Source organism: Electrophorus electricus, chromosome 4 (assembly GCF_013358815.1).
Source record: "Electrophorus electricus isolate fEleEle1 chromosome 4, fEleEle1.pri, whole genome shotgun sequence".
Lineage (NCBI taxonomy): Eukaryota > Metazoa > Chordata > Actinopteri > Gymnotiformes > Gymnotidae > Electrophorus > Electrophorus electricus.
The window spans coordinates 6,772,506-6,796,753 of NC_049538.1; the positions used below are offsets into that span (position 1 = coordinate 6,772,506).

Here is a 24,248-nt window from a genome sequence, read left to right on the forward strand (position 1 = left end):
GTGGACCTTCCAGCACAGCACTCTAGGAATAGAAGGGTGGAGCAAAAGCCTGCACTAGGGCGTCGTCTTGAACGTCCTTGTGCTCTAAACCTTTTTGAACTCAAACTTCCTGTATAAGATCTCTACAGAAGCCCATAGCTGGTCTCAGTATAGCAGTGTAAATACTCCTTTTAATCTAATGCACTCAGACGTGAACGCAATGCCACTTGACTTTGAGGACAGTCACATACCCTTAACTTTTCAGCATATTGCACTGGTCTAAAAGTTCACATGAACACGAGGTGGCGCTTCTGCATCTAATGGCCCTTATTGCATGAAATTGAATATCTACTAACTTTTTCTACCAATGTTAGTCGGTAACCTTATATGGTATTTCTTTGTAGTAAAAATAACTGTTACGTTCTGATGGATTTTGGGCTTCATTTTCCCCATAAAGGCAGTCACATAGCTTAAGTCACATTAAATCTTGGTTGCTCGAGGAGCGTCTGATACAATCTTACCCCTGAGGTTCAACGCACTGCAACTCATCAATAGCACAATTATCTAAGGCTTTCGCTATGACAGTCACGGGTTCGAGTTCCTCTGAACTTAATGTGCACTGAAACGTTTTATGTGGTAGTTTATAACCACTTGCATAGCACAAATATGTGCAAACTAAATATACACCCCAAGTCAATTTTCCTCCCCTATAAAATGCCGATACTTACATTAAGCGAACCAACGACGGCTTTACTACTACGCCGCGCATATTCACAGCCAATCCGGCTCGTCCTAACTGCTTGGTTACCGTGGCGGTAATGTTGTGCACCCCACTGGTCGTGTGTTGGTAGCAAAAAGGGAACCAAAGCTGAGAGGAACCTGAAATAAACCGAAGAAATTAAGACACGGGGGTCTGAGTTGTTCACAGGCGCCTGCTTGATGAGCTAATCCGGGGCAGTCTGCATGAAAAACCAGCGACGATGGTAGTCCTGCAGCTCCGAGAGCAGGTATGTGGCAGTCTGGTCCTGGACCTCACTACTTTAACCTGGTTAGCCAGGCAGTTAGCTAACGTTAGCAAACGAGGCTGGCTGGCTGGCTCGCTGGCACAAACCACAGGAGACCCACCTAAAAAAAAAAAAAAACCTAAGTTTTGAGCAAAACTTGGGTTTTACAGGTAGCTTAGCTAACCATCGCGCTACATTTTGCGTGAGAAGCGACGTGTTGCTGTACAAGTTCACGCTAGCTGTCTGGTTTCCAACGTTAGCCCACCCTAATTAGGTTGGCTCGTAAAATTAATGCACTCAGCTCGCTAACTAGCATAAAAAACATGGAGCAGTGTACTAACTAGTACTATCTTACCATATAACAACCGACCACAATGTGGACGTGAGTTGTTGTTTGAGTTTTCGATTGTTTGTGCTGCCGGACCAGTAGGTGAGTTATTCCTCAGACACTATGATAAGTGTTTGATTATAGATGGAGCCGGATGCAGCTTCACTCCCATTCTGGATTTCAGTTAAGTGTTGTATACAAAACCTTTACAAAGGTATGTTAACGATTAAAAAAAAAAAACTGATTAAAAAGAAGTTGTCTAATTGCTTTAGTTCTCTTAGCACAGTCTCCCTCGGAGTGATTTTCTTTTATTAAAAAGTGTTGAAAACGCAGCAGAGAGTAACACTATTAATAGACCGGATGTAATTTCATAGACTCCTATTATAGCTAGAGGAGGAAACGGTCTAACAAGAATAAATCTTCATTTGAACGGTACACGGTGTAACGCGTTTCTGGCTTATTCTCCGGGAAATATCCACGTGTTCCAGTAGCGTCGTGTCTCTGCTGGACTTCAGCGCCATCACTCAACCTACTGCTGAAGGAGAGTAATTGAGGTCAGATGTTGTCTCACGTTCAGACAGCCTGTTTATATCGTCCAAGCGCGACAGTAAGACTTAAGAATTTCAAAATGGCTTCACATAATCTACGTAAAGATACGCTAAGTAAATGTGATGGAGCTTGTTTTTCAGTGGAACCTCATTCTGGAGCCAAAGGAATTACTGTCAGTAAAGGGGCCAGCATAAACCAACAAGAACATGCAACCCAAAAGCAAGTGTCAGTCCCTCTGCCTGTATGCCATCTTTGTCTTTATAGTGCATTTGGCACTACGGATTGTCTCCATGTGGCCTGCGTGCAGTAGTAAAGCAGTATGGTGTTTCCGCTCTGGCTACTCTGACTCCGCTTGCCGCTGGCGGGTTGCCCTGCTGTGGTTTTTGGCTAGCCCAGTGAGTGGCTTCGGAAGACAAGGCCGTGACTGATAGCTGGGAAGTTCCGCCACTTTCCAGCGTGCCCTGGCACTTCCTCACCTTGCACCTTGTCTGTCTCTTTCTGGCGTCCGTGCCGCAGTCGGGCCTGCACTATTTATACATGACGCCGGCGGGATCGCTCAGAATTCGCCGTGCAAGTTTGACTGGACAAACGGGGAAGAAATGACACTGGCAGTGAGAGGTTCCCCTTAGTCACGGCATCACGACGCACCAGTTAGGAAAGGCGACGGCTATTTCTATCAGAGCCTCTGCTTTCCAGCTGCCTGGCTGTAAAGGTGAGAGACATTCGAGAGACTTGGCAAAGGCTCACCCGGCCACATTTAGACAGTTAGCCCACCTCCCACATTCATTCCATACGCAGCCTGACATTTTCCCTTGAAGTTTACACATGAAATGGATTCCACTCAAATTCCACTTGGAGACCAGAGGAAAGGAGGAGATCCACTTTAGGCACTCGAACATGGCCGCCTGAGCGTGCCCTTAAGGCGGGGCGGCCTGCAACGTGAGCCGCCGCCCACGGGGAGAGCCAATTTGGCCACGCCGGGGCGGTCATTGTTCCCTCCCTGATTGGCAAGTGGACAAAGTGAGGAAATGGCAGCTCCATATAGTGAAGGGCATGCATGTACAGGCACGTGGGGGTGGGGTGGGCTGTGTGGTGTCTTGTGTATGTATAACTTCAGTAAGTTGCTCTGGAGAAATGTACATGAAAAATGCTGTAATGGTAAATAGATTCCATCAACATCCCAGTGGGCCTTTTGTTGTTTTTTAATCGTAATATGAGCTCAGGGTAATCTTGGGGAACAATATTGGAATCGGACAGCTTCGGTACTTGCAGCGGTTCGAATTCATATAAATACAGCTGCCCAAAGATCAAGGTGAGAGTGTTAAATGTTGCCTCCTCTGTAGTCACTAACAGCTAAGAGGGTCTGAACCATGCAGAGCTCTTAGGGGAATTGGACTGGGGTGCATTTGAAGTGGATTGTCTGCAGATGCAGTGTGGCCTCTCTCCACTAGAGGGTACCTGACAACATGGTTGTGGGGGAGGTAGCAGGGGCAGGAACATGGAGCTGATGTTTGCCTTGATGTTTATATGCTGGGGGGTAGCACCCACCAGGTTCAGCATTACTGTTGAGGTTTGTTCTAACATGACGGACAGCTTGTTTAACCCCTGTATGTCGCTTAAAGAGCAACGTGTTGCGATTGGGTAAAATTCAGGATGCTTTGTTTCCTTGGTCATTTGTGAAGGTTGATGAGGCAAAGGAACTTTCTTTTTGTTGCTGATCTTATCATGTGAACTTTAGGAGTGAGATGACCTTTTCGCCCTGTTTCTTCCTCCACAATAGGTCCATGGAAACATGACCTTTCTGATGTTCGTGTTAATATTGGCTGAACAGAATAGCCACATGAACTTTGGCTAATGAGAATGTTGAGCTGTTTGGCGGGCTTGGATGAGTGAATGGGGAAATGATTAGATGTAGTGCCGGAATGGGATACTCTTACTGGACACAGACACCTTTCCCACATTGAGCTCTGTCCATTATGTCCAACTATGTGCCCTATGTAGATACTGTGCTATGTGTCAGGTGACAACCCCCCCTGTCTACAGGCAGTCCAGGAGACGTGGTAGTCTGTAAACCAAGCCAATTTGCTCCAGTCCGTGTTAAGCTTGTTTGAATATGAGACTATTAAAATTGAAATTTATTTCTGTTCTTCTCGGGATTCGACCATGTACTTAGGATATGGCAACTATTTTGAGACATACTCCTGTCGGATTTTATGAAATGCTAACGATGACTTTCTCTTAATTAAAAACATCTGCTTTAATGGCTGAGTATTAGAATGCAAGCATGATTGGTGTCGTGGCTGGTGAAGATGAGTATTCTTATATTTCACATGCATTCTTTGTCGTGGTACCTGCTATCTGCAGTGGTTTGTTTCTGCGTGCTTCGTTTCCCGTAGCATAGCAGAACGGCCCTCTCTCGCATTAATGAGTTACGGCGTCGGTCATCTCAGCAGGCAGTCAGCAGCTTCTGACGAGTGCAGCGAAAGACGGACTCTGATCGAAATGCGTCTGAAAGCGCTCTGTCCGAGATCGATGAGGTCCCCGGGTAGCTTTAGTGCCGTCGGACGGGCCTCGAGCTCTGCTCTGGCCGCGGGTCCTGCGTCGTCACACGGACCTGTTATCAGCTCTGCAGTAACTGTAGCCACCATGGTCCTGTTGCCTCACAAACGCAGTGGAGGAGCCAGAGTGGTGCCTCTGTAGCAGTCACGCCGTGTTTACGTGGCGACGAGCCAGTGGGGATAACGAGAGCCTGCGGTGAGAATGTTCCACCAGGGGACCTTAAAGCACTCTGCTGCAGACACAAGTGACAGCCACTGTGCACACTCACACACACACTCTGTCTCTCTCTCTCTCTTATTCATTCATTTATTTGTATTGCTTTATTGTAATGACTGTGCTTATACAATTTGGCCAAAGCAGTACAAAAGTGATATGTAAAAATTAAGAGAAAAACATTAAGGGTTAGGGGATGTGTAGGGGACCCAGTTCTTCTCAGCATGAATTATTGGATACGTTTCATTGCACTCCTAGGTGTGGGTTTTTTGTAAATTCCAGTTAAAAATGTTCCAGTTGGGGTTTTTACCCTTACAATAGAGTTACTTTAATTTTAGAATTAAAAAGTACACTTATTTTGATTGGAAATGTTTATTTATCTAAAACTTTGATCTAATAGCATAGAAAGCTTCTGGCCTTTTCACTAAGGGATTTTGGGCTACGTTCATTCATACAGGTGTACAAGATGGACTGAATATACGTGCATGGTATGTTACCTGTGTTCTTGATGTAGTCAGTATTTTAATGCCAGGGCCAGTGACTAAATGCAGCCTGTGGCAACAAAATGGGATGGGATGGGGGGGGGGGGGGGGTTCTTACTGGGACATCAGAGACCTTACAGGGTCAGTTTTGTTTTGTTAACCTTGAGTGTGTGATCGAACCAGTTTGTGAGTGCCAAGTACAAAGAGCAGAGTATCATGCGTGCGTGTGTGTGTGTGTGTGTGTGTGTTTTGTGTTGTTAAGGCTGTTAAATGATTCAGCAGAGACTGTATTGCACCTCCTGAAGGTCTAGCAAGGGTGTGTGTGAGTGTGTGTGAGGTCTAGCAAGGGTGTGTCCATGTGTGTGAGTTTGTGCGTATGGGTGTCTGTGGCTGTGTGTGTGGTTGTCTGTCTGTCTCAGCCTGTCTTCTATACTACTGTACTAACCACCACCACGCTCTCCTTTTTCGTAAGAAACACAAAGAGTTGTGTGTGAACCACCACTGCCAATCAAACACACGCACCCATACAAACAGGTCTCTGTGGCTGGCTGCTCTCTCCAACAGCTAGTCATGCTATTACAGTAATTCATTACCAACAGTCTACATCATGCTTTAAAATGAATGGGGTGTACTCTGTAGTGTGTGTGTGTGTGTGTGTGTGTAAGGAAGCAATCAGCGGGATTGATCTGGTCGAGTGTCGCTTGCCCCAAGGCTTCCCCAGGGCCCTGCAGCCGTGTGGCTCTGCTAGGGAGGCAAGTGCTCCCGTTCGGGCCTCGCCACCCGCCCACCACACAGCGCCATCCTGTCAGGCTCTCGGCTCCTCGCCGCCCTGTCGGTGTTAAATTTGAGCTGCTGGTTGCCATGACCCCCACCTCCACCTCTGAATGTGCCATACTGTCTCCCTGCTGTGTTCTCATCCCCCCCCCCCATCTTTCTCTCTCTGTCTCTCGTTCAGGACTGACACTGTCACCAGGGAGAGTAATTGCAGCTTTGTTCCATTAAGAAAATAACAGGAGGTGTGAAAACCTTCTCTCTCTCTCTCTCTCTCTCTCTCTCTCTCTCTCTCTCTCTCTCTCTCTTTGTCCCAGTCTGCTTTGTCTCCCCTTCCTCCTTCTAGTTCTTTTTTCCTCTTTTTGTCCTCTATACTCAACTGTGTATTTTATTTTATGTCTCTTGCTCTGTCCTTCTACACCACACACCCCCCCCCCATGTGCTGTGGTACATTGGCGGTTTAGAATTGCAGCGACGGCTTGTTCTATTGGCCGTGGCCAAGGAAGCGCTGTTTTCAGCAGGCAGCCATGCTGAGAGCGATGCAGAGCGAGAGAGGCAGCGCTTGCAGTGACGCTGTTCTCAATAACCAAGCAGCGGTGAGCAGTAGCACTGGCCTTCTGAGCATGCCTGAGATTTTGTGAGCGTGTGTGTGTGTGTGTGAGCGAGTTAAGAGCTCTGTAGCTGTGAGCAAGGAGGGCTGTTTTGTCATGTCCTCTGCGCAAGCTGGATCAGTGCAGCTCTGACACAAGCTGCCCTCAGAGGAATTCCCGCCTCTCTGCCTTATGCACCACTACCATGCGTACGTGTGTGAGGGGGAGCGGGAGATGAAGAGAACACACTAGCCACTGTGGATCTGTGAAGGACATAGTCAGTTCAGTCCAACCGGAAGACCGTAACTGCCTTCATGCCGGAATAACTTCAGCTGGGAATTTCCTGTTTGGGTTTTTTAATTTTTTTATTTATTTTTTGTTGTTTGTTTTTGTTTGTTTGTTTTGGGGGGAGGGGGGCTTGTGGCTCTCTGCGCATGTTGTGTGTGAGCACCAGTCGCGGAAGGGCGGGGGGTTGAGGACGCGTCTCCGGGAGCACCTATGAGGTCTGAGCGGATGAGCCGCGTGTGCATCGTCGTCCTGGAGGAGGTGGAGGACGACGAGCCCTCCCCTCCGCATTCCAAAATCGCTCAGGACCGCGTTTCCCAGCATTCCCCTCCCCACGCCGACACTCGGGACGAGAAGGTGAGGATGAGGAATAGATTTCCATTCCAGCCTGCAGGTTGAGTTCCCTCGTTTTCTCTCTCTCTCTCTCTTGCTCTGATTTTCTGCTTCCTCCGTCGGCTCGCCTGCAAGCCTTTTGTGCGTGTGCATTTGTTGAGCGAGAGGGCAGATGTCTGCGACTTTAATCCTTCTGACGTTCGAGTCTGTTTCTGTGGCTGAATGACTCGGGTGCTCTTGCCTGAGGTCAAATTCAGAAACGCTTCCGCACTCTTTGTTCAGGGGAAAGACATTTGGTTCCCGTTACGCTCTGAGAGGGCGTTTGTGGCGATCCGTATGTGAATACCATCATTAAAAGCCTGTGGGTCTTGCCTGCACAGCGGTGCCGCCTCACACCGCTGCCGCTGCGGTCTCGCGTGCACCTCACGGTCTTCACGTCTCCCAGCAGGCTTCAGCTGCTCGACCGCGCCGTACATCACTCAGACGACATGATGGGAGATTCTAGCGCCCATCTCTCGCTTGCGTTCTCCAGACCAGCAGCTTCAGCACAGCGCTAATGGTTGTGAGCGCAGCCAGTAGTGGGAGGACTGGTAGGGGTTCCAGTTGGGCATGCGGAGTCAGCGCGATGGGGAGGTTGTTGGGGGGGGGGGGGGGACGTTAGCAGTGAGTGGATGACTGTTCAGAGCTTTCTCTTAGCGAGAAGGCTGCTGTAGAGGGGGCGTGTTGTGGCGTCTCTGTGTTCGGTCGCCCCAGTTACGGGCAGCGGGGGAAGGAGTCCTTTCTTTATGACTTTCCCTTTAGCTGTCTGTTAGAAGCGGACCTGAAACAGCCATGTGAAAGGATGTTGTTCCTCCTGGGGGGGTGCGGACATGACCAGCAGGGAATGCTGTGTGGGAGCACGTCATTGGCAGCTGGTCCTCTCGTAAAAAGCTCCCAGTCGTGACGTCCAGGCCGCGTGGTGGCGGGGGCGCGATGCCGTACAACTATGTTGTGGGTGAACATCACTTTCCCTTTTCGTCCCCGGGGTCTGCGAGATGCCTGCAGAATGTTGACATGGTGTCCTGGAACATTGGTGGCTGTTGCCATCATGGCCAAAAAAGTCATTTGCGGATCATGTTTTGTGTAAAATGATTGTAAAAACAATATCAAAAGTGCAGTTCATCGCAAACCCTTTGTTTTCATCACGGCACCGCAGCCGACCTGCAAAGTGTCCTCCCAGGCTCCACCTCCACAGGGCAGGACAGGGAGCCGAGCGTCTGTGTCGTGATGAGCACTTGTGCGCTGCAGGACTGTCGGGACGTGCTGGGTGGGGGGAGGGGCCTGCCGCGACAGCCCCACACCCATCTCCACCCCTCAACCCTGCCCACACCCCTTGCAGTACTCCTCTGCAGACAGCAAGAGCCCTAATAAAGTGCAGGGATATTTTCATCCTCTGTGATGTGACCTGCAACGTCGCAGTTGTAGGGGTCCAGTTTGGGAAATGCATCAACCCCCAGAGTTAGTGTTTTTAAAAGTGAACCCGGTGTGGTACAAGCCTGCGGTTTCCTCAGAGATTATTTTTGTAACATGAATGAGTCATACAGCTGATTCTGTGTTGGTTTTAACTCGCGTATTAACTTGGTACTAATACAGCAAGGCACTGGCTCTCTTGACCCCTTTCCCAATCTCTTCACAGCCCTCGTTGCTGAAAGCGATCTTTAACGCGGACCCCGACGAGGTTCGCTCGCTCATATTCAAGAAAGAAGATGTCAACGTGCAGGTACGTTCCATTCATTTGCTCAGGCCAAACTCCAGTAACCCTGCGCAGCAGACGCTGGGCCTGTTATGGCTGCGGCCATGTTTAACGCAGCTGTTCGACTCATGATCTAATTAGCGAGCCCTTCCTGAGCTGGGTGGGAGCAGGTTAAGCCCTGCATCTGCAGTGCTGGGGCCCTCCAGGACCTGAGTGGGATCCTCCCAATCCCATGCTCTCAGCACAGTGGGTGCTTTTCTAGATTAAGGCTTTTAAGATTAAGATTTTTCTAGATTAAGGTGAGGGATGATGGGGCTCCCTCACGGAAACTGGCACTTTGACCGGCTGCCCGCTGTGATTGGCCACTGGGACGGGGCCCCTGTAAATAAGAACCAATCCAAGCTCTCACATTTTTAATTCCGTACATCACACCAGCAGTCGGCAGCCTATTAAACTGGAAGGAGGAGGGTCTTGACCTGATTGGCCAGCAGCAATGCCAGTCAGTTAACAGCTGGACTTTCATACTTACCTGACGCTCATGTGGAGTGCTGACATGGGTCCTGGCAGGTGGGAACACAGACACTGCACCACTACATCACCCTTCTCATCCATGTTTTCCTGACCCTGTTTTTAACTGTCCTAAATGCTGCCTTGTTATATTTTGGGTAATAAGTGACTGGCTAGCCTGAGATCTGAATGAGGACACACACACACACAGTCTGGTTAGTGCTGAACACATCTTGCACATCTTCCTCCCAGTGCTGTGGGTCAGTCAGAGTTCATTGATCCAAGAGCTAAAGATACTGAATGGGGAGACTTTAAGGACAGTACAGTTGGTTGTGGGCTGCCTGGACAGAGAGGGGACTTGCTCAAAAATAAAACAGAGTGGCATTTTTGAATAATTTATAATTGAATATTTTAAACCGAATGAACTATTGTTTCATAATTAGGTGTGTGTGTCTGTGTGTGTGTGTGTGTGCTGGCTTGCACATGCACTTTTCTCCCCAGCAAGATTCAGAAGTAATTTCTCAGGTTTTGCAGACACTTGAAGTCAAACGGAACAGCACAGAGGGGCGCAAACAGATCAGCTCGTGATAAATATGGTGACTGTTGGCCAGCGTCTCTGATCTGGCAGCACGTTCCAGCACGACATGGGCCCCAACTGATCAGTTGTAGATTGTGGATTTCTCTCCATCACGGCATACACCACCCACTCACAGGCAACAGTCCAGCTGCCTTTGGACGTCACCCTGTCCCCTAAAATTTCCATAATACCCCACTACCCCCAAGCTCCACCCCACACCGTGACTCATGGGAAAGGGATGGGGGGTTTGTTTGGGGGGGATTAGGTGCCCAGTGGTTTAAGGTAACGGGTGTGAGGGCGCTGAGCAACCCAAGGGCACGGTACCCAGCTTCACTTAATAAGCAACAGCACTGAAGTGTTTGGAGTGCATTTTACCAAAACCCCCTCACAGCATCGCTGGAGCCTGTTTGAAAACGTCCACTAACTCGCAATAAAGCCGTGACCTGCTACAGCAAGCCGGAAGCATTTGAGGTCAGCTGTGATGGTTCTGCTACCCGCTGCTGGTCCAAACACGGGCGGTGCGTTTAACGTGTCTTGCATGCCGTTGTCACGTTACGCCGCCTGCATGTCGTTTTCAGTTTCAAAAAAGCAAAAAAAAATAATTTTGTACCTTTTTAATTTCTACCGTTAGCCTTTTATTTTAACATCACAGCCTTAATCCAGTGGACAGTTGCTATGGGAACCACTGGTAGTGAATTTAACGGACCTGATTTGCTCCGGGGTGTTAAACTGAGCTGGGATCCGCAGCTATATGTCACCCAGAACCTGTAGCTGGATAAGTGTTGCTGAGCGACGTTTGCTCGTTAGCGCGGGGGTCCGTATTTGCTCTGCTTTGCTCTGGTCTGCACCTTGCCATTCTGATGTTTTCACCCGTTTCCAGGACAACGAGAAGAGGACTCCACTGCATGCCGCAGCTTATCTGGGCGATGCTGAGATCATCGAGCTCCTCGTCCTGTCAGGTACGGCGAAGAGCCTGCCCGAGAGAGAGTCCTGATCCCACATGCCTTACACAGTCAGACGTCAGCTGACAGCCCGGGAGCTTGGTCAGGGTGGGTGTGGTTTGGCCTGGTCAGGGTGGGGGTGGTGTGGGCTGGTCAAGGTGGGGGTGGTGTGGTGTGTCCTTGCCAGAGAGGGGGCAGTCTGCGCTGTTAAAAGAGACTGACGAATCCCAGCAGGTGCTGCTGCACTATTTAAACCTCCACAGATGTGCTCCTGGAGAATCATGGGAGTCCTCGCATAAGCAGGCTCATGGGAGCTCAGTTTAGTGGTCATTTCATTACTGGCCCTATAATTAAATTGTGTGACAGTACAACACTGTGATGGTAATCTTTCCCTTCTCTCTCTGGGTCTTATCTGTCTCTGTCTCTGTCCCTCTCCCAGGGGCGAGAGTAAATGCCAAAGATAATAAGTGGCTGACCCCTCTCCACCGCGCCGTCGCGTCCGGCAGTGAGGTATCACGTTACAGCCCTCTAGAAGCATACGATCCTCCCACACCACCATTCATCCCCTCCCAAGCCTCCTCTCATGCTCCCTCTTACTGTGCGCGTGCCTACAGGAAGCGGTGCAGATGCTGCTGAGGCACTCGGCCGACGTGAACGCGCGTGACAAGAACTGGCAGACGCCGCTGCATGTGGCCGCCGCCAACAAGGCAGTGCGGTGCGCCGAGGCGCTGGCGCCCCTGCTCAGCAACGTCAACGTGTCAGACCGCGCTGGGCGCACCGCCCTCCACCACGCCGCCTTCAGCGGACACGTTGAGGTGGGCCAGGCTTGACCGACGGCGTCCCACTTCAGCTTTGACTGATGGGATAGTATTGGGTCAAAATAAGTCCTCAACAAATTAATTAGCTAAAACCAGATTAGTTATGCTGTGTAGTTGCCTACAAATCTCATATGGTCATCAGGATTAATTCCAAATTATATGGCCATATGCAAAATATGGATACGTTGCGCTCAATCTTAAATCCTGAAGTTCTTATGGTAATGGTGAACGTATGCTAACGTTAACGTTGCCCACTTACAGAAATTACTTTTCCGGTTTTTGATGGGTGTTTCTCTTCCTCTGCTCATATTGCTGCAGATGGTGAAATTCCTGCTGTCCAGAGGGGCCAACATCAACGCCTTTGATAAGAAAGACAGGAGGGCCATCCACTGGGCCGCTTATATGGGTGAGCCAGGCTCAGGGTCATCACTCCAGCTGACCGCAGAAAGGCCGCACGCACCAGTTACGGAGTCCAGCCCCGAGCAGAGCGTGGGGCTTCAGGTCTGGTACTGAGTTGAGTTCCAATTTCCAATTATTTTCTCTCTCTCTCTCTCTCCCCCCTGCAGGTCATATGGAGGTAGTGCGCTTGCTTGTGTCTCACGGTGCGGAGGTGACGTGTAAGGATAAGAAGGCCTACACACCGCTGCACGCTGCAGCCTCCAGTGGCATGATCAGTGTGGTGAAGTACCTGCTGGATCTGGGCGTGGATGTAAGTCAGCCCCGCCCACAGATGTCCAATACCCCACCCCCATCTTTTAGTTGGCCCCATAACCAAACCTCTTTAGTCATCCCCATAAGATATTTACTTGATTACGTTATACTCTCTTCAAAGGATGTATCAAATGCATCAGATTTTTAGTGAAAGTTTGTTTAATACTAATTATACTATTAGTAATTACTCTTTTTGTCGTTGGTGTGTTTGTATTCTGTGAGGCCATTTCTGATTCACCATGAGCCATGTAACAGACCCCAACACTGCGAGTGTGCCAGTCGCAGACCCAGGCAGGCATTTCAGTGCCTGGGGGAAGGGACCAGATTTCTGCCTGCATATTTCAAACCAGCATGTGCTAATATGGGGAAGGGGAGCTTGACGGCTGGCGTTCAGCGCCCGGGGTAGGCATGCGCACGACGTTGTGCCCAGCCTGTCGGCCTGCTACCCACCTGCCACTGTCCTTATGTCCTCCGCGCTCCTGAGCACTGTGTTTCGGCCTCTCGCTGCCCAATCGCTGTCCAAATCCATGATCCATGAAATCTGTGATTTTTCCTCTCTCTCTCTCTCTCTCTCTCTCCTGCTATCCCTGTCTCTCTCTTTCACTGTCTCTCGCTCCCCAGATCAACGAGCCGAACGCGTATGGCAACACGGCACTTCACGTGGCGTGCTACAACGGCCAGGACGTGGTGGTGAACGAGCTGATCGAGTCCGGTGCCAACGTCAACCAGGTGAACGAGAAGGGCTTCGCCCCGCTGCACTTTACCGCCGCCTCCCGCCAGGGGGCGCTGTGCCTGGAACTGCTGGTGGGCAACGGAGCAGACGTCAACATCAAGGTGGGTCAGCTTTTAAATGATTGGGGGGCGGGGGGGGGACCTTAAAATTGTGCTACACACAAAGTTGTGGAGCTGTTAACATAAATAAAACAAAGTGAAAGATCAAAGGACAATTGGTGTGACTCCACATCTGGTCAAACTTCATGGAGGCTTAATCTGAAACCTCATAGTCGTTTAATCTCAATTACCACACGTGTTCGATTTAGAGTTTTGGGTTAAAACAGCCTTTTAATTACATTTATTACACCTTTTTGCAGTTTTTTAACACTTCATGAAACTGAGGACCCGTGGGACAAACCCAGTTACAGTATTTGAATGCGTAAATGGACCAAAATGGCACATGTCCCCAGTTAAGTGACAACTAGACCATGTGCCGTTGTTTGCTAAAGTGAGCACACTCAACCTAGCGTGTCCCTCAGAGAACGCCACCACCCGAGTGCCTGAGTGTTTCTAACCCACCTGACCTGGGCAGAATTAGGCCTGCACACCCTGGCTGTGTGGACTGGCAGCGGTCAGGAGAGCAGACGGATGCCCGCAGAAACAGAAGGTCTAGGAGTGGGGGCAGGGGCAGGGGGCTACAAGGAACAAGCTGCTCTGAAATTGCTCCCGCCCAAGGAAGTGAGCTCCTGTACGGCTGCACAGTAGGGTCAAAAGGTCAGGCCAGGCCTACTGACCGCCACTAGTTCTTTCAGCGTCTGTATTTTTGATTGTAATAGGGAATGATGGTTGCATTGTGCCACAAAGCCTGTCTTTTAGCCTGTCTTATGTTACTTTTTGAGTTTGAGTGTATAAAATTGTGGTGAGGGTTTACAACACAATTGTATTGTGTGGGGCAAGCTGTAACCGCAGAGATGGACAACATAGTGATTGCTTATTTTCTTCAGGTAAAACTTGCAATGTACAACTCCCGATGAAATAAACAGGAAAATCTAGAGAGGAATATGCTGCTGGTCATGGCTAAACTCAAACTAAACTTTGCAACTGAATGGCATTGATTTTTGGGTGGGGCTTTTTATATGTAAAGTATTCTTAAACAAAAGCATAACTGCTAATTTTATCAAATAAAGGCCTTTTTAATTCTCTCTCTCTCTCTCTCTCTCTCTCTCTCTCTCTCTCTCTCTCTCTCTCTCTCTCTCTCTCTCTCTCTCTCTGTCTCTCTCTCTCTCTCTCCCTCTCTCTCTCTCTCTGCGCCTCTGCAGAGTAAGGATGGGAAGACCCCACTCCACATGGCTGCCATCCACGGCAGGTTCTCCAGATCTCAGGCCGTTATTAAGAGCGGTGAGCCCGCCCCTCACCCCTGCTCCTTCTCATTGGCTCCTTCCTCTCCTCTGCCTCACTCCCACTGGTCTCAGCTTGCGTCCGTCACGGGCTCGGGCGCTTACATCTGGTGTCATCCGTGTGTTTACAGGGGCCAAGATCGACAGCGAAGACAAGAACGGGAACTCGCCGCTGCACATCGCCGCGCGCTATGGCCACGAGCTCCTCGTCAATACCCTCCTCGCCAGTGGCGCCGACGCTGCCAAGTGAGTCCCGACCCGGCCCGACCGGAGCACCTGCGCCCTGCGCGTGACAGATGGCGCCCACCCCCTGCATTTAGCTGCCTCTCCCTCCTAAAGGGCCAGTCACGCTGCAGAGCTGCTGCTCAGTGATTGAGTTTGTCGCAGGCTTGGCCTGCCACAGCGCTGTCGACAGCTAGCTCGTGATCGGCTGGCTAGGCAGGATAATGCAATTATTTGCTTTGTACCATGGCTTGAAAGAAGAGTTCATTCAAGCCAGCCTTCTGTCTTCTGCGCATCCGCGACCTGCCGTTTTCACTGAATGGAAGGGGCCTTTTCCTGATCGGTCTGATTATCGGCCACCGGTAGCTGTGTCGTCGTCCCCCCGACGTTTCCCTGCGCTTTCGCGTCACATGGACGCAGCGTTCGCAGGGTTTTTCAGGAAAGCGAGTGCTGGATAATGAACGTGTTGTCACCTCTCCCTTGTAGGCGGGGCATCCATGGCATGTTCCCGCTTCACCTGGCCGCGCTCAGCGGCTTCTCTGACTGCTGCCGGAAGCTTCTGTCATCGGGTGAGTGAGTCCCGCCAAGTCCGGGGGACACGTGTGTATCGTAGAAGCACGCCAGCCCTGGCTAGCATGTCTGCTAGCGTGCGTCTCCATACCTGGAAGGTGTTGTCCTCTATCTCTCTTTGCGTGGGTTACTTACTGTGACTTTTGTTTGTTTGTGCGCAGGTTTCGACATCGACGCGGCCGACGACTTCGGCAGGACGTGCTTGCACGCGGCGGCGGCAGGGGGGTGAGTCGCGGGCCACGCACCGCTCCAGTTGGGTCGCCCCCACCGTCGCTAACCTCTCGTCTCCCTCTACAGAAATCTGGACTGTTTAAATCTGCTACTCAACACTGGAGCGGACTTCCACAGGAAGGATAGGTTTGGGAGGTGAGGGACGATCTCCAGCACTAAGGAGCTCCGTTCCAAAACACGGACAAATCCGGGGGGGATCCAGAGAGGCTCTAACCTTGCACCTGCCGTTTCCCCGAGATAAAGCCGTAAAACAAAATCCTCAAATCCTCCCCGTGTAGAATGCAGCAGCAGGTTTTCACGCTATTTGCATGTGTGCGCGTTTACAGGACGCCTCTGCATTACGCTGCAGCTAACTGTAATGACGAGTGCCTGTTTGCACTGGTGGGCTCGGGGGCCGGTGTGAACGACATGGATAAGAGAGGCTGCACCCCTCTGCACTACGCTGCCGCCTCCGACACGGACGCCAAGTGAGAACACACACACACACACACACACCCTACAGCCTGCTTACGAGCCCTTAAATATCCTTGTTGCTGTGCTTTTGAAGTAATGACTTGGGAAAACAATGGAAGACTGGGCTAATAACAAGCAATGATGAAAATCTGTTCAAGAGGAATCATCATCATCTGGAGAACAAACACCAGATTATCAGAAAGTAATCTAATCCGCACCACCCATGGTCTGCAGCCCCTGTAATGACCCTAATCTCATTACTGGCAGGCAGATGGGAGGAGTGTCTGAGCTGTAGGCCAGTGAGCAGGTGGTTGTTGTATTTCGGGTGTTCGGTAGATGTGTGTATGACTTTTGTATCGGTCAGCGCGCATACGAGTGTTTTGTGGTCCTGTGTCTTCTCTCAGGTGTTTGGAGTATTTGTTGCGTAACGACAGTAACCCAGGGATACGGGACAAACAGGGCTATAACTCCGTGCACTATGCCTCGGCCTATGGACACCGCCTCTGCCTTGAACTGGTCAGCACACACAGTCCACTTTACATGTCGTCCTCGTTCAAGCAGCCTGTGGTACTGAGACATGTTCATTGTGCTGCAGATCGCCAGAGAAACGCCGCTGGATGTGGTAAGTGGACTGAACCAGCACCGAGGACTGCAAACCCCTGCTCCACCACCTCCCAAACGTGCACCACCCTGCCCTCAAGTGGCGAGCAGATTTAACAGCAGAAATATCTCATACTGATAAACATCCTCACTGAATGTTATCTGTGATGCTTCCTTGGATGATGTGTAGTGACAGTATCGATTTTAGAACTGGATCTGAGGGGGTGAAGCTCTTCATCGTGGTTTGGTGTATGTCCTCAGCTGATGGAGACATCTGGGACAGACATCATGAGTGACACAGAGAACCAGGCCACCGTCAGCCCCTTGCACTTAGCAGTGAGTAGAAACCCACTCTCTCAGGTGACATGAAACTAAGGGTTTGCTTTGCCAAAAGGTTTCAAATTTAGCGTAATAAGCCGTGTGTGTGCGTGCGTGTGTGCGTGTGTGTGGACGCACATGCATGTTAAAGGCGTACCACGGCCACCACCGTGCCCTGGAGGTGCTGGTCCAGTCCCTGCTGGACCTGGACGTGCGGACAGCGCAGGGCCACACGCCGCTGGACTTGGCCGGCCTGAACGGCCACGTGGAGTGTGTGGACGTGCTGATCAACCACGGCGCCTCCGTCCTGCTCAAAGACTACACCCACAAACGAACCTCCATCCACGCTGCAGGTGAGGCAAAGCCAAAAGCTCCCAGCTGAGCCATCACAGTTCCACATGGCTGCTTGTCCATGTCTGACATACCGTGTCTCTCCCGTGGCCGCCTGCCCTGTGCACCCCAGCTATGAACGGACACGCAGAATGTCTCCGCATGCTCATCGGCAACGCTGACCCTCAGGCCGCCGCCGACGTCTGGGACGGACACGGACAGTGAGTGACGAGATCGTCCGCACGCACACGCGTGGGCGGGGTTTGCTCTGTGGTTTAACAGACTGGTGGCTCGCAGGACTCCTCTGATGCTGGCGATGCTGAAAGGCCACACAGACTGCGTGTACTTCCTCCTGGGGAAAGGGGCCAGCGTGGAGGCCAGGGACAAGCGTGGCAGGACGGCGCTGCACCGTGGGGTCAGGCCTTCTCACGCACCCACAAACATATTCCGGCGGGGGGGAGGCGCATGTCTTAAAAAAAAAAAAGAGGCAGGATTGTTTGCGGAGAGAACTATGAAGTAAGTGTGTGTGTGTGTGTGTGTGTGTGTGTGTGTGTGTGCGTGCCTGCGTGCCTGCGTGCCTGCACAGGCGGTCACAGGGCATGACGCGTGCGTGGAGGCGCTGCTGCAGCACGGGGCCAGCCCGGCTGTGCGGGACAACAGGGGGCGCACTCCCATGCACCTGGCGGCGGCCTGCGGCCACGTCGGCGTGCTGGGGGCCCTGCTGCAGGCGACCCGCACCATGGACACCACACCCGTCGTCATGGACAACCGCGGCTACACGCCGCTGCACTGGGCCTGCTACAACGGTGCGAAACCTTTTGACGAACGGCTCGGAGGGGAAAAAAAAAAAAAAAAAAAACTTGATCGCGTCCCACAATTCTCCATCTGCCCGGTGTGTTTTGATTTCTTTGTCGTTTTCTCGAATTCTCTCACTCAGGTCACGATACGTGTGTCGAGGCACTGCTGGAGCAGGAGGTGTTCCACAAGATGGAGGGCAACTCCTTCAGTCCGCTGCACTGTGCCGTGTAGGAGGCCCCGTCCCGCCTCCCCTGTCAAAGTCCTTCTCTTACACAGGCCTGCGTGGGCATGCGCATGGCTGATCGCTCTCCTCTGTCTCCTCCTGTAGAATCAGCGATAACGAGGGTGCGGCGGAGCTGTTGATCGACACTCTGGGGCCTGCCATCGTGAACGCTACCGACTCCAAGTCCAGGTTAGGACCAGGCTACGACCACCGAGTTAAACGACCTTAATGGACCGACGCTCTTTAGTTTTTCATAATCAGGAGGGTCTTTTCCCTTTTGGAACCAGTGTGTTGAGTAACAAGAATGTCTCTCACCCCGGCTGGACAGGACCCCCCTACACGCCGCTGCCTACACGGACCACGTGGAGTGCCTGCAGCTGCTGCTGGCCCACAATGCCCAGGCCAACGCCATAGACGCGCTGGGCAAGACGCCGCTCATGATGGCCGCTGAAAACGGTCAGACCAACGCCGTGGGTAAGAGCCACCACCTTGGGTAGCGGTAGCGGGCGCACACAGCGGTGGGCAATGTTTGGGACCGCGTCTCCACTTTATGCAACGTCTCCACTTTATGCAACGCTGCTATTTTTATTACACTCCTGTTAGCTGTGCTAAGAACCCTCCCCCCGCACCGATATGGTGGTCAGAAACAGGTGGACATCTTGTGTATGGCAACAAACAGTATAGTTTGTAATTAGGCACCTATATGGTCCACTAATAAAATAGTAAAATAGTTGCTAGTACATAATAAAGTGATCAGAAAGTGTCCGATGCTGTAGGTAATGGTATAACTCGTACGCTGTAGTGGAGCACATCTTGAAATGGCCGTTTTGTGTGTGAATGCCTTTTGTCATGTAGAAGTGCTGGTGAGCAGAGCGAAGGCCGACCTCACGCTCCAGGATGCGAACAAGAACACAGCCTTGCATTTAGCGTGTGGCAAGGTAGGTCGCTCCTCCCCCTAAGGTCAACAGTGCCTGTGGGATACCTGAGACTCCTCTGTGGAAGCTTCACTGCTTCCTATTTCTCCAGGGCCACGAGACCAGCGCCCTGTTGATCTTGGAGAAGGTGACCGACCGGAACCTCATCAACGCCACGAACGCCGCTCTGCAGACGTACGTATGGGCCACATGCACGGCACTTCCAAACCAGACCAGAACGTTCAGCCCTGGTTCCCCCGGCGCACACTCTGATCAGTATCTGCGTCTTCCCCAATCCACACCCCTCCCTCGCAGGCCGCTGCATGTCGCCGCCCGCAACGGCCTCACGGTAGTAGTGCAGGAGCTGCTGGGGAAAGGAGCCAGCGTCCTCGCCGTGGACGAGAACGGTAAGAACCTCCCTTCCGTACCACACACAAGCTCAGGTAAACCCTTCCGGAGACTGAGACTGGCTGATCCGAGTCGCTCTCGTTGTACAGGCTACACCCCCGCCCTGGCCTGCGCCCCCAACAAGGACGTGGCCGACTGCCTGGCGCTCATCCTGGCCACCATGATGCCCGTGTCTCCCGCCGGCCCAGGGCTCACCTTCAGCGCCATCAACCACTACTGCAGCCCGTCGAAAGCCGTGACCTTCGACCCCTTGCCTGCACTGCGCTCTGAGCACGCCTCCTATCGCGGCTTCAACAGCCTGGGCCGCGAGGATGGCCTCGTCGCTCCCGAAGACGAGCTCAACGACTCTGACTCGGAGACTTACTGAGCGCTCGAACCAGCTGCCACTATAAAGGTGCCGTGCTCCCAGCCGAGCCAAGCAACCCATACTTCCCTTCTCTGCCATGTTCTAGAGCTACCGAGTGCCTGGAGACTGTTAGAGCAGCTAGCGCAGCAGCACTAAAACGCACATTTAAAACAATGGATTCTGAGTGGAACGATCCTTTAAGCTGTATCGCCCCCTGCTGGCGTCATGGTGTCCACCTCTTTTGTCAGTGACCACCCCCAGTTCTTCCCCCCCCCCCTCTCCGGCCTGTGGGGCCAACGTCTCAGGAACCTTCAGACTGGGGCAGAGAGGGACATGGCTGAGCCACTACACTACAGCCTGTGGTTTCTCGCTTCCGGTAGTCGTCAGTTTTTAATCTCCTCTTTGGAGGCATCGTTCTTTCATCTTGCATCTTTTAATCCAGACCCCTTCTGTGGTCCTCCACTTTTGGAACAGGAGGACCATAGCCTCACTGGCAGACTGAAACAAAAACGTTACTCTTCTGGATCTGCAGTTACCAGAGACCTCTGGCAATAGAAGGAGGAAGTATGAATGTTCAGAACTGAAGGCCAAGGAACCCAGCCAAAAGGGACCAAGTTGTTCACTCAGCCCTTTTAAAAGCATGATTTAATTGAGGGTTTTGGGTTTTTTGTTTTTTTTGTAGGTGTAAGCTATGGTTAACTTATTGCAATCAAGATCAACCAAGACTGGGGCCACGAATCACTAGCCAAAATCCTGTTAAGGGCGAGTTTGCGGTTTGCATGCAGTCTCCATTGCTGCAAAAGTGGATGACTTAATGTAGTGCAATTTTCCTGAGGTGACGTTTGGTTAAAAAGGCCTTGTTACACATTTCTTACCTATGAGTCTTAGACCAGCTATCAAGGTTCCAACAGGGTCTATACATGTTCAGCTATGGTCTTTGGTGAATCACAGCGTTTGTTATACTGCAACTTTAAACAGGAAAGGTGTGTGTGTGTGTGTGTGTGTGTGTGTGTGTGTGTGTGTGTGTGTGTGTGAGACTGAGTATAAAATAATTTGCCTTTTTATATGAGTGCAAGCAGACGGGGAGGGGGGGGCTCTGACCTGGCTACTTGGCGTATTGTTCAGATGATTACTAATAAATCATTAGTTAAACCTTTAACCTCCTTTTCTATTTAATCGTAACATGACAGGATCACTTCCAAGTGTGGGACATTTGACTTCGATTATTATTTATTTTGTATGGAACTTGTCTTTCATTACCCATTTAAGATCAAACATCACTCTGTGATCACTAAACAGAAGTAATTGACATCTTCAGTGAAGAGACAGTTTCAGAGCAGTAATGGAGTTCTAATCAAGCCTCGGCGTTGAGGTCGTGTGGGCTGTGGTAAGCAGTTTCACTGATGCATGGATTTGATTTGCATACTGCACACCACAACAAAGTATGGAATCTAGGGCCACAATTAGTCCCATGAAGCTGAGTCATTAAGCTCACAGTAAATACCCATCATAATCAATCTGTGTGTGTGTGAGAGAGAGAGAGAGAGAATCTATGAAAAACTGGAATTAACCTCTTTTTAGTTCCACACTAATTGGGATCCCAAAACGTAAATGAGTTTGTAATAAGTGGAGCTTAGTGCTGTGCCTCTGTTTGGGACTCTTGTGTAGTAACTGCAGGGTCAGGGACTGTCTGCAGATAACAAGCAGCTGTCCTTCTCATACACTCTTCCGTACAGCACTGCTGTCACCAGTCCAGTGGTCATTCCTCTCCGTTTCATGTAGAACCTGCCTCCGCTCTGCCATCCGGACTGGTCCGGCCGGTCCAGGGTCATCCCGCTGCCCAGCACGCCGGCGTAGACGTGCTCGGTGCTGAAGATCCCGTCCAGTTGGAAGTCGATCAGCGTCTGAGCGCGCTCAGTCTCTCCGCCGCAGCTCCCCTTGTGCTGCCCTGGGCATTTCACCAGAGCGCACACCTCCAGGTAGTACGTGCCGTGGACCACGTGGAGCCCGTCGAATGCCCCCAGCGCATACAGCTCTTCCTCAGGAGGGTCTGACCTTCGGAACAGCAGGTGGCAGCAGAACGAGCCATCGCATGCTGTGAGATTCCCTTCTCTGCCCTGCAGCAGCACCAAAGTAAAGTTATCGTACATCATTGTGGAGGTGAAGGGAGGAGTGGGTTCCTCGGCTAAGAGCTCTTCACGGTAGCCAGACTCCTCTTTTAGGCAGAACGTGGCCTCTGGTTTTCTCCGTCTTGTATCAGCTTGCAGGTTGTTACAGTCAGGCCAGGTCTCGTCCTCCTCCACTGCACCTTCTGCTTTGGGATGCCCGGAGAAGGGCACCAAGCTCGGCCTCGCATGTCCCACCACCGCTAGTGGGTCCAGGACAGGCACCCTGCTCACCAGTAGCCTCCCCTGCTCGCCCTCCGTCGAGTCATGGTGGTAAACAGCCTCCCAGGGTGTGAAAATCCCACTGCCCGTCATGCCCAGTGCCGCCGCTCGTACGTTGGCAGCCAGCAGCGTGACCCCAGCAGAGTAGGAGAAGGAGCGCTGGAACTGCACCGCAGCCAGCAGGGGCAGCTGGTTCATCCAGGCCGTGGGGTACACCAGCTGCCTGACACCCATGTCTCTCACAAGGGTGACGGCCGGCTCGCGGAAGAGTATGTCGAAGCAGGTGAACACACCGAAACGGCCGGCAAACGGGGTGGTGAAAGTGACGTACTTGTTCCTCGGCGGCGTGTCAAAGGCTGCCTCAAAGTACAAGTTCTGCTTGTGGTATCTGGCTACAAGGGTGCCGTTGTCACTAAAAACAACGTCTGTGTTAAACTGGTACTGTCCATCGGGTGGACAGAGGGGGTCTGACGCACGGCTGCAGGGCTGCCGGTCAGGCATGTTGGCCACCAGGAAGAGCCGATTCTTCCGAGCCATGCAGCTCAGCCGACGGAGGACCTGGGAACGTGTGTAGAGGAAATGGCATTTGTGATTCATTTATTTGATGTGTAACCTGCAGACCAAGTTTGTCATTTTAAGTAATTTATTCAATAGAGATGGAAATCTATGAAATAAGCTGGACATAAGCTCTCTTGTAATATACACTAAATCCACATAATTAAATGGTCTGCTAACATGTAAATAAGCAAGTGGAGGTACTGTGCCTCGGTGTTTGAGAATCTCCCAGGATCTGCACATGGGCTCCACGTCACCTCTTCAGGGTCAGGTACTGTCTCCAGATAACTAGCTACGGATGCTCTGGTGTAGTTGAATCCATGGATGGCATCCTCCGGGAAGACTAAGATGTGCGCACCCTGCAAGTTGAGGCTTGTTACGTGAGTTTTCTCTCCGGTGCGACGTGTTGCCTCTAACGGTGTAGGGTGTTCTCACCTGTAGTGCAGCTAGGGCGGCCTGCTCCGCAAACGCATGCAGGTTCTTTTCCATGTGTTCCAGTGCCGCGCGCCTCCGCAGAGGCACCCCGGGCCTGGGGTTCAGGATCACCCGGTGCTCGTAGACGGCAGCGACATACAAAGTCTCCTCTGCTCCGATCAGATGAATCGCAAGAACGCATGCTCCTAAAATGGCTGCGCTCAACCCGTAACTCGCCATGAGACCTCCAGGGTGCTGACTAATGCTGACGGAGCGAGCTAGCGCTAGCTGGCCGGCGACGCTGCATGCCAGACTACACAAAGCACTTGAGCCTGCGCTAGCAGGGACATAAAAACAAGTTCAGCAGGTTATATTTGATAAACACTTCTACCCCACAGTCAAAATGTTTCTTGGAGAATTATAAAAAGAAACATTTCCAGCGGTGCTTGTGTGTACTGGCGTGGGCGTCGTTGCTCGTGGAAAGCGTCGTCACGCGGTTTCACCGGATGGGACGCGCGTGAATGTTGTGTTAACATTGGATAGTTGCCTCGAGCACTTTAAAACATGTCCGGTAAACAAGAGTTTAAAATTTGATATCGATATCTTCTTCCGTACGTGGAAAAAAAAAGTTTGGCACCCATAACTTATATATTTAGCTTTTGTTTTGCTCGTTATGTGCCAGTTAACGTTAACAAGCGGGTAGGTCTAACCGGAGCAGCGTCTGAGAATATTCTCGCAGGAAGCGCAGTCAAGACCTTTCCATGTAGTGGCTGCTTCTACCACATAACTGTCATCTTTTATTTATATATAAAAAGTGAAAAGCTATACATCTCACTGGGTGGCAAAGAATCCCTACGCTACTTAGCAGTCTGTGAGTTTAGCTGTGTGCCTCTGATTTGAGTCATAAGAAGCAGCACAGTGATGAGACAGCCGTGGGTGTGGGTGTGTGTGAGACTTCACATCCGAAACGTGAGGTGTGCTCAGTGGTT

General features: G+C 51.3%; 2 protein-coding genes across 8 annotated transcripts; one reads left to right on the top strand and one right to left on the bottom strand.

The window, feature by feature from the left end:
• The first annotated feature begins 717 nt into the window (after positions 1–717).
• Positions 718–21,062, top strand: LOC113590651 (serine/threonine-protein phosphatase 6 regulatory ankyrin repeat subunit A). 7 transcript variants are annotated; one of them, XM_035524959.1, is made up of 28 exons: positions 718–986; positions 8,769–8,852; positions 10,790–10,868; positions 11,290–11,360; positions 11,465–11,665; positions 11,987–12,074; positions 12,235–12,377; positions 13,001–13,213; positions 14,413–14,491; positions 14,622–14,736; positions 15,199–15,281; positions 15,444–15,507; positions 15,580–15,648; positions 15,840–15,980; positions 16,371–16,482; positions 16,562–16,588; positions 16,828–16,902; positions 17,036–17,237; positions 17,348–17,435; positions 17,512–17,629; positions 17,801–18,020; positions 18,152–18,239; positions 18,341–18,424; positions 18,564–18,709; positions 19,091–19,173; positions 19,262–19,344; positions 19,465–19,556; positions 19,647–21,062. In XM_035524959.1, the coding sequence occupies exons 1-28, from the start codon at positions 960–962 to the stop codon at positions 19,922–19,924; spliced, it is 3,153 nt and encodes a 1,050-aa protein (XP_035380852.1). In that variant the 5' UTR covers positions 718–959; the 3' UTR covers positions 19,925–21,062. The 7 variants fall into 7 exon arrangements, with proteins under 7 accessions (XP_035380852.1, XP_035380854.1, XP_035380857.1 ...); XM_035524958.1 differs by lacking the exon at positions 718–986 and adding an exon at positions 6,384–7,117; XM_035524961.1 differs by lacking the exon at positions 11,290–11,360.
• btd (biotinidase) lies at positions 20,587–24,235 on the bottom strand. The gene is made up of 3 exons (XM_027030907.2): positions 23,281–24,235; positions 23,055–23,204; positions 20,587–22,848 (listed from the first exon to the last, which is right to left on the bottom strand). Exons 1-3 carry the CDS (start codon positions 23,497–23,499, stop codon positions 21,583–21,585), a joined length of 1,635 nt encoding a protein of 544 aa, XP_026886708.2. The 5' UTR covers positions 23,500–24,235; the 3' UTR covers positions 20,587–21,582.
• Positions 24,236–24,248: the final 13 nt, after the last annotated feature.